Below are 13,649 nucleotides of genomic sequence, written 5' to 3'. Positions count from 1 at the left end.
AGTATGTACACATAGTACATGCAGAGCTCTGTCTGTAGGAGACACCAGTGATGGGGTACAGGGAGAATGGGAACACTGAGAGTATGTACACATAGTACATGCAGAGCTCTGTCTGTAGGAGACACCAGTGGTGGGGTACAGGGAGAATGGGAGCACTGAGTGTATATACACATAGCACATGCAGAGCTCTGTCTGTAGGATACACCAGTGGTGGGGTACAGGGAGAATGGGAACACTGAGAGTGAGTATATACACATAGTACATGCAGAGCTCTGTCTGTAGGAGACACCAGTGGTGGGGTACAGGGAGAATGGGAACACTGAGAGTGAGTATATACACATAGTACATGCAGAGCTCTGTCTGTAGGAGACACCAGTGGTGGGGTACAGGGAGAATGGGAACACTGAGAGTGAGTATGTACACATAGCACATGCAGAGCTCTGTCTGTAGGAGACACCAGTGGTGGGGTACGGGGAGAATGGGAACACTGAGAGTATGTACACATAGCACATGCAGAGTTCTGTCTGTAGGAGACACCAGTGGTGGGGTACAGGGAGAATGGGAACACTGAGAGTGAGTATGTACACATAGCACATGCAGAGCTCTGTCTGTAGGAGACAGCAGTGTTGGGGTACAGGGAGAATGGGAACACTGAGAGTATATACACATAACACATGCAGAGCTCTGTCTGTAGGAGGCACCAGTGGTGGGGTACAGGGAGAATGGGAACACTGAGAGTGAGTATATACACATAACACATGCAGAGCTCTGTCTGTAGGAGGCACCAGTGGTGGGGTACAGGGAGAATGGGAACACTGAGAGTGAGTATATACACATAACACATGCAGAGCTCTGTCTGTAGGAGACACCAGTGATGGGGTACTGGGAGAATGGGAACACTAAGAGTGAGTATGCACACATAGCACATGCAGAGCTCTGTCTGTAGGAGGCCGCAGTGGTGGGGTACAGGGAGAATGGGAACACTGAGAGTATGTACACATAACACATGCAGAGCTCTGTCTGTAGGAGGTACCAGTGGTGGGGTACAGGGAGAATGGGAACACTGAGAGTATGTACACATACCACATGCAGAGCTCTGTCTATAGGAGACACCAGTGGTGGGGTACAGGGAGAATGGGAACACTGAGAGTGAGTATGTACACATAGCACATGCAGAGCTCTGTCTGTAGGAGGCCCCAGTGGTGGGGTACAGGGAGAATGGGAACACTGAGAATGAGTATGTACACATAGCACATGCAGAGCTCTGTCTGTAGGAGGTACCAGTGGTGGGGTACAGGGAGAATGGGAACACTGAGAGTATGTACACATACCACATGCAGAGCTCTGTCTGTAGGAGGTACCAGTGGTGGGGTACAGGGAGAATGGGAACACTGAGAGTATGTACACATACCACATGCAGAGCTCTGTCAATAGGAGACACCAGTGGTGGGGTACAGGGATAATGGGAACACTGAGTGTATATACACATAACACATGCAGAGCTCTGTCTGTAGGAGACACCAGTGGTGGGGTACAGGGAGAATGAGAACACTGAGAGTGAGTATGTACACATAGCACATGCAGAGCTCTGTCTGTATGAGACACCAGTGGTGGGGTACAGGGAGAATGGGAACACTGAGAGTCAGTATGTACACATAACACATGCAGAGCTCTGTCTGTAGGAGACACCAGTGGTGGGGTACAGGGAGAATGGGAACACTGAGAGTGAGTATGTACACATAGCACATGCAGAGCTCTGTCTGTAGGAGGCACCAGTGATGGGGTACAGGGAGAATGGGAACACTGAGAGTATGTACACATAGCACATGCAGAGCTCTGTCTGTAGGAGACACCAGCGTTGGGGTACAGGGAGAATGGGAACACTGAGAGTGAGTATGTACACATAGCACATGCAGAGCTCTGTCTGTAGGAGACACCAGTGTTGGGGTACAGGGAGAATGAGAACACTGAGAGTCAGTATGTACACATAGCACATGCAGAGCTCTGTCTGTAGGAGGCACCAGTGGGTGGGGTACAGGGAGAATGGGAACACTGAGAGTGAGTATGTACACATAGCACATGCAGAGCTCTGTCTGTAGGAGACACCAGTGGTGGGGTACAGGGAGAATGGGAACACTGAGAGTGAGTATGTACACATAGCACATGCAGAGCTCTGTCTGTAGGAGGCCCCAGTGGTGGGGTACAGAGAGAATGGGAACACTGAGAGTGAGTATGTACACATAGCACATGCAGAGCTGTCTGTAGGAGGCACCAGTGGTGGGGTACAGGGAGAATGGGAACACTGAGAGTGAGTATGTACACATAGCACATGCAGAGCTCTGTCTGTAGGAGACACCAGTGGTGGGGTACAGGGAGAATGGGAACACTGAGAGTATGTACACATAGCACATGCAGAGCTCTGTCTGTAGGAGGCCCCAGTGGTGGGTTACAGGGAGAATGGGAACACTGAGAGCGAGTATGTACACATAGCACATGCAGAGCTCTGTCTGTAGGAGACAGCAGTGTTGGGGTACAGGGAGAATGGGAACACTGAGAGTATATACACATAACACATGCAGAGCTCTGTCTGTAGGAGGCACCAGTGGTGGGGTACAGGGAGAATGGGAACACTGAGAGTGAGTATATACACATAACACATGCAGAGCTCTGTCTGTAGGAGGCACCAGTGGTGGGGTACAGGGAGAATGGGAACACTGAGAGTGAGTATGTACACATAGCACATGCAGAGCTCTGTCTGTAGGAGACACCAGTGGTGGGGTACAGGGAGAATGGGAACACTGAGAGTCAGTATGTACACATAGCACATGCAGAGCTCTGTCTGTAGGAGGCACCAGTGGTGGGGTACAGGGAGAATGGGAACACTGAGAGTGAGTATGTACACATAGCACATGCAGAGCTCTGTCTGTAGGAGGCCCCAGTGGTGGGGTACAGAGAGAATGGGAACACTGAGAGTGAGTATGTACACATAGCACATGCAGAGCTCTGTCTGTAGGAGGCACCAGTGATGGGGTACAGGGAGAATGGGAACACTGAGAGTGAGTATGTACACATAGCACATGCAGAGCTCTGTCTGTAGGAGACACCAGTGGTGGGGTACAGGGAGAATGGGAACACTGAGAGTATGTACACATAGCACATGCAGAGCTCTGTCTGTAGGAGGCCCCAGTGGTGGGGTACAGAGAGAATGGGAACACTGAGAGTGAGTATGTACACATAGCACATGCAGAGCTCTGTCTGTAGGAGGCACCAGTGGTGGGGTACAGGGAGAATGGGAACACTGAGAGTGAGTATGTACACATAGCACATGCAGAGCTCTGTCTGTAGGAGACACCAGTGGTGGGGTTCAGGGAGAATGGGAACACTGAGAGTCAGTATGTACACATAGCACATGCAGAGCTCTGTCTGTAGGAGGCACTAGTGGTGGGGTATAGGGAGAATGGGAACACTGAGAGTGAGTATGTACACATAGCACATGCAGAGCTCTGTCTGTAGGAGACACCAGTGGTGGGGTACAGGGAGAATGGGAACACTGAGAGTATGTACACATAGCACATGCAGAGCTCTGTCTGTAGGGGGCACCAGTGGTGGGGTACAGGGAGAATGGGAACACTGAGAGTGAGTATATACACATAGTACATGCAGAGCTCTGTCTGTAGGAGACACCAGTGGTGGGGTACAGAGAGAATGGGAACACTGAGAGTGAGTATGTACACATAGCACATGCAGAGCTCTGTCTGTAGAAGGCACCAGTGATGGGGTACAGGGAGAATGGGAACACTGAGAGTATGTACACATAGCACATGCAGAGCTCTGTCTGTAGAAGGCACCAGTGATGGGGTACAGGGAGAATGGGAACACTGAGAGTATGTACACACAGTACATGCAGAGCTCTGTCTGTAAGAGACACCAGTGGTGGGGTACAGGGAGAATGGGAACACTGAGAGTGAGTATGTACACATAGCACATGCAGAGCTCTGTCTGTAGGATACACCAGTGGTGGGGTACAGGGAGAATGGGAACACTGAGAGTATGTACACATAGCACATGCAGAGCTCTGTCTGTAGGAGACACCAGTGGTGGGGTACAGGGAGAATGGGAGCACTGAGAGTATGTACACATAGCACATGCAGAGCTCTGTCTGTAGGATACACCAGTGGTGGGGTACAGGGAGAATGAGAACACTGAGAGTGAGTATATACACATAACACATGCAGAGCTCTGTCTGTAGGAGGCACCAGTGGTGGGGTACAGGGAGAATGGGAACACTGAGTGTATGTACACATAGCACATGCAGAGCTCTGTCTGTAGGAGACACCAGTGGTGGGGTACAGGGAGAATGGGAGCACTGAGAGTATGTACACATAGCACATGCAGAGCTTTGTCTGTAGGATACACCAGTGGTGGGGTACAGGGAGAATGGGAACACTGAGAGTCAGTATGTACACATAACACATGCAGAGCTCTGTCTGTAGGAGGCACCAGTGGTGGGGTACAGGGAGAATGGGAACACTGAGTGTATATACACATAACACATGCAGAGCTCTGTCTGTAGGAGGCACCAGTGGTGGGGTACAGGGAGAATGGGAACACTGAGAGTGATTATGTACACATAGCACATGCAGAGCTCTGTCTGTAGGAGGCACCAGTGGTGGGGTACAGGGAGAATGGGAACACTGAGAATGAGTATGTACACATAGCACATGCAAAGCTCTGTCTGTAGGAGGCACCAGTGGTGGGGTACAGGGAGAATGGGAACACTGAGTGTATATACACATAACACATGCAGAGCTCTGTCTGTAGGAGGCACCAGTGATGGGGTACAGGGAGAATGGGAACACTGAAAGTATGTACACATAGTACATGCAGAGCTCTGTCTGTAGGAGACACCAGTGATGGGGTACAGGGAGAATGGGAACACTGAGAGTATGTACACATAGTACATGCAGAGCTCTGTCTGTAGGAGACACCAGTGGTGGGGTACAGGGAGAATGGGAGCACTGAGTGTATATACACATAGCACATGCAGAGCTCTGTCTGTAGGATACACCAGTGGTGGGGTACAGGGAGAATGGGAACACTGAGAGTGAGTATATACACATAGTACATGCAGAGCTCTGTCTGTAGGAGACACCAGTGGTGGGGTACAGGGAGAATGGGAACACTGAGAGTGAGTATATACACATAGTACATGCAGAGCTCTGTCTGTAGGAGACACCAGTGGTGGGGTACAGGGAGAATGGGAACACTGAGAGTGAGTATGTACACATAGCACATGCAGAGCTCTGTCTGTAGGAGACACCAGTGGTGGGGTACGGGGAGAATGGGAACACTGAGAGTATGTACACATAGCACATGCAGAGTTCTGTCTGTAGGAGACACCAGTGGTGGGGTACAGGGAGAATGGGAACACTGAGAGTGAGTATGTACACATAGCACATGCAGAGCTCTGTCTGTAGGAGACAGCAGTGTTGGGGTACAGGGAGAATGGGAACACTGAGAGTATATACACATAACACATGCAGAGCTCTGTCTGTAGGAGGCACCAGTGGTGGGGTACAGGGAGAATGGGAACACTGAGAGTGAGTATATACACATAACACATGCAGAGCTCTGTCTGTAGGAGGCACCAGTGGTGGGTTACTGGGAGAATGGGAACACTAAGAGTGAGTATGCACACATAGCACATGCAGAGCTCTGTCTGTAGGAGGCCGCAGTGGTGGGGTACAGGGAGAATGGGAACACTGAGAGTATGTACACATAACACATGCAGAGCTCTGTCTGTAGGAGGTACCAGTGGTGGGGTACAGGGAGAATGGGAACACTGAGAGTATGTACACATACCACATGCAGAGCTCTGTCTATAGGAGACACCAGTGGTGGGGTACAGGGAGAATGGGAACACTGAGAGTGAGTATGTACACATAGCACATGCAGAGCTCTGTCTGTAGGAGGCCCCAGTGGTGGGGTACAGGGAGAATGGGAACACTGAGAATGAGTATGTACACATAGCACATGCAGAGCTCTGTCTGTAGGAGGTACCAGTGGTGGGGTACAGGGAGAATGGGAACACTGAGAGTATGTACACATACCACATGCAGAGCTCTGTCTGTAGGAGGTACCAGTGGTGGGGTACAGGGAGAATGGGAACACTGAGAGTATGTACACATACCACATGCAGAGCTCTGTCAATAGGAGACACCAGTGGTGGGGTACAGGGATAATGGGAACACTGAGTGTATATACACATAACACATGCAGAGCTCTGTCTGTAGGAGACACCAGTGGTGGGGTACAGGGAGAATGAGAACACTGAGAGTGAGTATGTACACATAGCACATGCAGAGCTCTGTCTGTATGAGACACCAGTGGTGGGGTACAGGGAGAATGGGAACACTGAGAGTGAGTATGTACACATAGTACATGGAGAGCTCTCTCTGTAGGAGGCACCAGTGGTGGGGTACAGGGAGAATGGGAACACTGAGCGTATATACACATAGTACATGCAGAGCTCTGTCTATAGGAGACACCAGTGGTGGGGTACAGGGAGAATGGGAACACTGAGAGTCAGTATGTACACATAACACATGCAGAGCTCTGTCTGTAGGAGACACCAGTGGTGGGGTACAGGGAGAATGGGAACACTGAGAGTGATTATGTACACATAGCACATGCAGAGCTCTGTCTGTAGGAGACACCAGTGGTGGGGTACAGGGAGAATGGGAACACTGAGAGTATGTACACATAGTACATGCAGAGCTCTGTCTGTAGGAGGCACCAGTGGTGGGGTACAGGGAGAATGGGAACACTGAGAGTATGTACACATAGTACATGCAGAGCTCTGTCTGTAGGAGGTACCAGTGATGGGGTACAGGGAGAATGGGAACACTGAGACTGAGTATGTACACATAACACATGCAGAGCTCTGTCTGTAGGATACACCAGTGGTGGGGTACAGGGAGAATGGGAACACTGAGAGTGAGTATGTACACATAGCACATGCAGAGCTCTGTCTGTTGGAGACACCAGTGTTGGGGTACAGGGAGAATGAGAACACTGAGAGTGAGTATGTACACATAGTACATGGAGAGCTCTGTCTGTAGGAGGCACCAGTGGTGGGGTACAGGGAGAATGGGAACACTGAGAGTATGTACACATAGTACATGCAGAGCTCTGTCTGTAGGAGACACCAGTGTTGGGGTACAGGGAGAATGAGAACACTGAGAGTGAGTATGTACACATAGTACATGGAGAGCTCTGTCTGTAGGAGGTACCAGTGGTGGGGTACAGGGAGAATGGGAACACTGAGAGTCAGTATGTACACATAGCACATGCAGAGCTCTGTCTGTAGGAGGTACCAGTGGTGGGGTACAGGGAGAATGGGAACACTGAGAGTGAGTATGTACACATAGCACATGCAGAGCTCTGTCTGTAGGAGGCACCAGTGGTGGGGTACAGGGAGAATGGGAACACTGAGAGTGAGTATGTACACATAGTACATGCAGAGCTCTGTCTGTAGGAGACACCAGTGATGGGGTACAGGGAGAATGGGAACACTGAGTGTGAGTATGTACACATAACACATGCAGAGCTCTGTCTGTAGGATACACCAGTGGTGGGGTACAGGGAGAATGGGAACACTGAGAGTATGTACACATAGTACATGCAGAGCTCTGTCTGTAGGAGACACCAGTGGTGGGGTACAGGGAGAATGGGAACACTGAGAGTGAGTATGTACACATAGTACATGCAGAGCTCTGTCTGTGGCACGTGTGATAGGTGCTGTGATTTCCCTGCGGCTATTAGTGCTGGATGACCCTCCTGATTGATGGGGAATGCAGGTACTTGGCAGCTCTGTGTGTATTTTAATTATCATACTGTTGTATTGTAGACCTCTTGCACATATTTGTTTAGCTATAAAGTACATTCACTATCATAGTTACAGTACACGTAGTGCTACATAACTGAGACATCCTGATAAATCTGTCTGTACATGTTGACACATCCCCACTATGTTATCTCCACTGAGACGCTCTCCATAAGCTATACCCATTGTGACACCCTAGCGATGGCTTCTGGTACATCCCCTTGGTCCCAAGCTTTGGATCTTGCTGACATTACAGACGGCTGTAGTGTATTGGAGCTATCAGACACAATGTGCCACAAATAAATCTTGAATATGGAGTACATTTTTGGACACCAGAGTAAAACACAGGAAATCCTGGATAGTAGATGACCAATCTCATTAATACATTGAATGGAGTGCAGGGCCGTATACTGTATATAATTTTTGTTAAGTTCCTCCTCGCCCTGCCATGCCCAGGATTACATCTGCCCCCTGGGTGGGTCACATGGCTCTGCTCACTGCCCAGGACCTGGTTACCACCTTCCCAGCAGGGAGAGCAATGCAGGCTGCGGTCACTGGGCCTCATTCAGACCCACTCGCAAGCAGCTGTCCGCTCGCAAGTGGGTCGATGGTGTGCACTGCGCATGCGCACGACGGAGGGAGCTCCGTCGTGCGTATGCGCCAGACGCGACGAGCGAAGGACTTTCCTTCGCTCATTGTGTCTGATCAAAGGGGGCGTGCTGTCGATGTTGATTGACAGCACGCCCCCTTTGGTGGGCGTGCCGGGGGCGTGCCTGCCAGACGGAGGCGTTCCCAAGGGAACGCCTACCGTCAGAAGCCGGCCCACTGACATCACTAGTGATGTCAGTGGGAGTGATTTCGGCTCTGATAGAGCCAAAATCACTCCAGGGCTTGTGGTCGAAAAACCCGACCACAGGCTTCTGGTCGCACTGGCGATGGTCGCGATGGTCAAGACCATCGCGACCATCATCCTGCACGCTCGTATGTGCTGTGGGTAGTGACCCACAGCTATACGAGCGTCCAGGAGGACGCTCCATTTTTATGGAGGACGGCCCTCATTCAGAGCGAGCGCTCTGCTCAGAGCGTCCGGCTCTGAATGAGGGCCACTGTACATTATTCACCAGGGTGACAGATCCTTCTTAATATTACAAGATGCCTCGTATTGTATCCACCTTTATTTTGTGTGTAATGGCTGTGAATTTGCTTTCTGTAGGGTGGCATTGGGTTATCACCAGTCACATCGCAGGGATCAGCGTTTGATTGATGGGAAAACGCTCACTTGTACAATTTACTTTCATGTTACAGGATAAAGATGAGCGAGCCTCGGAGACCGGCCTAAGAGATCTTCTGTCAGTACACAAAGTGCAAGCAGATGACTGCAGGCCGGGCAGGTACAGGTAATCATTCCCATGGCGGTGTTGTCCAATGACGCAGAGAGGTGTGATGGCTGCAGGTCACATGACAGATACGTGCCAGGCACTTTGGCAGACCTGGTGTGGCCGTTTGGCAGGGGAGACATTGCAGTTGAGTGATTCTGGACTCTGCAGGTGTAAAAGCTGAGGTGACGAGGCCGCTGGTCAGTCAGAGAGTGTCTGTCTATGTCTCTGTCTATCAGCGGCAATGTACAGGCTTTGCGAATACACGTAAAACACTGTGAAGGCTTTAATGAGGTTTTACACTTTTAATAGTCAATTCTACAGAACAACTTTTCTTTACCAGGAGAAGTCCATTCAGTGCACTGAGGGGCTGATTCAGACCCGCTCGCTAAGATGCGTTCGCACACAGCCAGCCGATTGTTTGCATTTTGCACATGCGTACGCATCGCAATGCACGTGCGCGAACCACTGCGAGCGATCGGGAAGCGTACGCTCGCTGCGCATAGACTGCCCGGCATAGTGAGTGACAGGAGAAGCCGTTTGTGGGTGGTGACAGGGGCTCGCTGCTAGAAACGGGGGAGTGGAGGTGCGAACGCAGGCGTGCTTGAGCGTCTCAACACCATTTCAGAGGCGTGCATAATTAAGAGGCAGCGTCATAGTACACGTCACCTGGCTGGATTTTACACTGAAGCGCTCGCAGTGCTTGCGGCAGGGTATGGTCAACCGCATCCGATGGTACTCGATGTTGCCGATGGCTGTATACACTTACTGGAGTTGACGTGTGCATGTGGGCGTCTTAAGACAGGCTGGTGGGCGTCTGCATACACAATGCGATCGCACGCTAAGACATAGTGGGCAGGCTAATGCCTTGCCAGGGGATCGCCTGCCTTTGCCGAATTTGCATATGCATCTAGCGAGCAAACACATCTAGCGAGCGAACGCATCTAGCGAGCGCGTCTGAGTCGAGCCCTGAGCTCCATAGTACAATGCCTTTTATTTTTGGAGATGCTCAACTCTCAGCAGCAGGTAATATCGGCACAGCAGCTGTAAGGCCACCAATTAGAGCCGCTGCGCCAGGTCTCTCCAAAAAGAGGCGAGTGTCACCAAAAGTCTTTGCCAGAGGTCCAGCATATACAGTATGTACAGTAGGTGTGCGTTCCCTGCTAATTACATACAATGGGGGAGGTCCCAGCAAAGTATTCTTATTGGTGGTGACGTTACTTAGTAACACTGATCTGTGCACTATTCTGTTGTCCGCTGCACACTTGTCCCCTTCTGGATGGAATCTGTTGCCCATATTGTAATATTTGTTTCACTGTCCCTGGCAAAGCTTTCCCAGCTTACCTGGCAAAAGCGGGCATCCCAGGGTATGCGGTAAGCGGATCACATGGCTCTCACATATACAATCCTGTAATGTCCTCTTCACATGTGCCCCATTAGATATGTTGGGCAGTGACAGGATCAGGGGGCATGGACACCGCATGTGGGCGTGGCCACACCATGCTGTTACTTTTGGGACTTCACCTATAGATGTTGCACCACTGAAGTGGGTTAGCTGTGCCACTTTGGCAGGCCAGGGTCTGCTACTTCATAACTGCCCTTCCTACCCCTCTCAGTATGGTACTTATGACAATTCCCAGGCCAGTGGCGATAAGTATTGGGCTGTAGCCGGAGGTATCTGTCCCTTTTAACAATTGATTGCATTAAAGCTTGGGCTTCCTTCTTAAGTATTAAAAATAATACCTGATACCAAATTAAATTTGTCAAAGCTTGGAGAGAGGGATAAAGTACCAACCAAGCAGCTCCTGTCATTTTTGAAACACAACCTGTTACATGGCAGTTAGGAGCTGATTGGTTAGAACTTTATCTCACTCCAAGCTTTGATACATCTCTCCCTAAGTACTGCTGCAATATATCACGTCACACCCACCTTGTGATGCACCCCAATAAAGATAGGGATTGCTATACAGTGCATTTCAGTGAGAGACATTATAAAGACTCAGCATGTGAAGCTTATGTGCGTATAATGTATTCATGCTGTATGCGTATAATGTATTCATGCTGTATGCGTATAATGTATTAATGCTGTATGTGTATAATGTATTATTGCTGTATGCGTATAATGTATTAATGCTGTATGCGTAGAATGTATTATTGCTGTATGCGTGTAATGTGTTAATGCTGTATGCGTGTAATGTGTTAATGCTGTATGCGTATAATGTATTAATGCTGTATGCGTAGAATGTATTATTGCTGTATGCGTGTAATGTGTTAATGCTGTATGCGTGTAATGTATTAATGCTGTATGCCTGTAATGTATTAATGCTGTATGCGTATAATGTATTATTGCTGTATGCGTATAATGTGTTAATGCTGTATGCGTATAATGTGTTAATGCTGTATGTGTATAATGTATTAATGCTGTATGCGTATAATGTATTATTTCTGTATGCGTGTAATGTATTAATGCTGTATGCGTGTAATGTATTAATGCTGTATGCGTATAATGTATTAATGCTGTATGCGTGTAATGTATTAATGCTGTATGCGTATAATGTCTTAATGCTGAATGCTTATAATTTATTAATCCTGTATGCGTATAATGTATTAATGCAGTAGTGTTTTTTTCAAAAGCTGTTGGCTTGGTAAAGTACATTTTCTATGATTCCACAACCAGGTCACCAGGCGTCGCTTTTCTGATACAGTATATATTTATTTATTAACAGTTCTTTATATAGCATACACATTACACAAAACACTCACTATATTCCCTACCACATGTACTGTACACACATACACATTACACAAAACACTCACTATATTCCCTACCACATGTACTGTACACACATATACATTACACAAAGCACTCGCTATATTCCCTACCACATGTACTGTACACACATACACATTACACAAGCACTCACTATATTCCCTACCACATGTACTGTACACACACATACATTACACAAAGCACTCACTGTATTCCCTACCACATGTACTGTACACACACATACATTACACAAAGCACTCACTGTATTCCCTACCACATGTACTGTACACACACATACATTACACAAAGCACTCTCTATATTCCCTACCACATGTACTGTACACAAATACACATTACACAAGCACTCACTATATTCCCTACCACATGTACTGTACACACATACACATTACACAAAGCACTCACTGTATTCCCTACCACATGTACTGTACACACACATACATTACACAAAGCACTCACTGTATTCCCTACCACTTGTACTGTACACACACATACATTACACAAATCAATCACTGTATTCCCTACCACATGTACTGTACAAACACATATACATTACACAAATCACTCACTGTATTCCCTACCACATGTATTGTACACACACATACATTACACAAAGCACTCACTGTATTCCCTACCACATGTACTGTACACAAATACACATTACACAAATCACTCACTGTATTCCCTACCATATGTACTGTACACACACATACATTACACAAATCACACACTGTATTCCCTACCACATGTACTGTACACACACATACATTACACAAAGCACTCACTGTATTCCCTACCACATGTACTGTACACACACATACATTACACAAAGCACTCGCTATATTCCCTACCACATGTACTGTACACAAATACACATTACACAAGCACTCACTATATTCCCTACCACATGTACTGTACACACATACACATTACACAAAGCACTCACTGTATTCCCTACCACATGTACTGTACACACACATACATTACACAAAGCACTCACTGTATTCCCTACCACTTGTACTGTACACACACATACATTACACAAATCACTCACTGTATTCCCTACCACATGTACTGTACACACATATACATTACACAAATCACTCACTGTATTCCCTACCACATGTACTGTACGCAGATACACATTACACAAAGCACTCACTATATTCCCTACCACATGTACTGTACACACACATACATTACACAAAGCACTCACTGTATTCCCTACCACATGTACTGTACACAAATACACATTACACAAATCACTCACTGTATTCCCTACCATATGTACTGTACACACACATACATTACACAAAGCACTCACTGTATTCCCTACCACATGTACTGTACACACACATACATTACACAAAGCACTCACTATATTCCCTACCACTTGTACTGTACACACACATACATTACACAAATCAATCACTGTATTCCCTACCACATGTACTGTACACACATATACATTACACAAATCACTCACTGTATTCCCTACCACATGTATTGTACACACACATACATTACACAAAGCACTCACTGTATTCCCTACCACATGTACTGTACACAAATACACATTACACAAATCACTCACTGTATT

At 47.9% G+C, this 13,649-nt stretch overlaps 1 protein-coding gene across 1 annotated transcript in view; it reads left to right on the top strand.

Moving 5' to 3' along the window:
• Positions 1–13,649, top strand: part of LOC148513469 (uncharacterized) — a 466,228-nt gene that overhangs the window by 355,460 nt on the left and 97,119 nt on the right. The window contains exon 91 of the mRNA XM_088481822.1: positions 9,191–9,276. Coding sequence (XP_088337948.1) covers positions 9,191–9,276 — 86 coding nt within the window. The remainder of the gene's footprint in view (positions 1–9,190; positions 9,277–13,649) is intronic.

The sequence above is a fragment of the Taudactylus pleione genome, unplaced genomic scaffold (genome assembly GCF_031769625.1).
Source record: "Taudactylus pleione unplaced genomic scaffold, aTauple2 ptg000278l, whole genome shotgun sequence".
Classification (NCBI taxonomy): domain Eukaryota; kingdom Metazoa; phylum Chordata; class Amphibia; order Anura; family Myobatrachidae; genus Taudactylus; species Taudactylus pleione.
The sequence above is the reverse complement of the archived record's forward strand: the minus strand, read 5'-3'. Positions and strand labels throughout refer to the sequence as shown.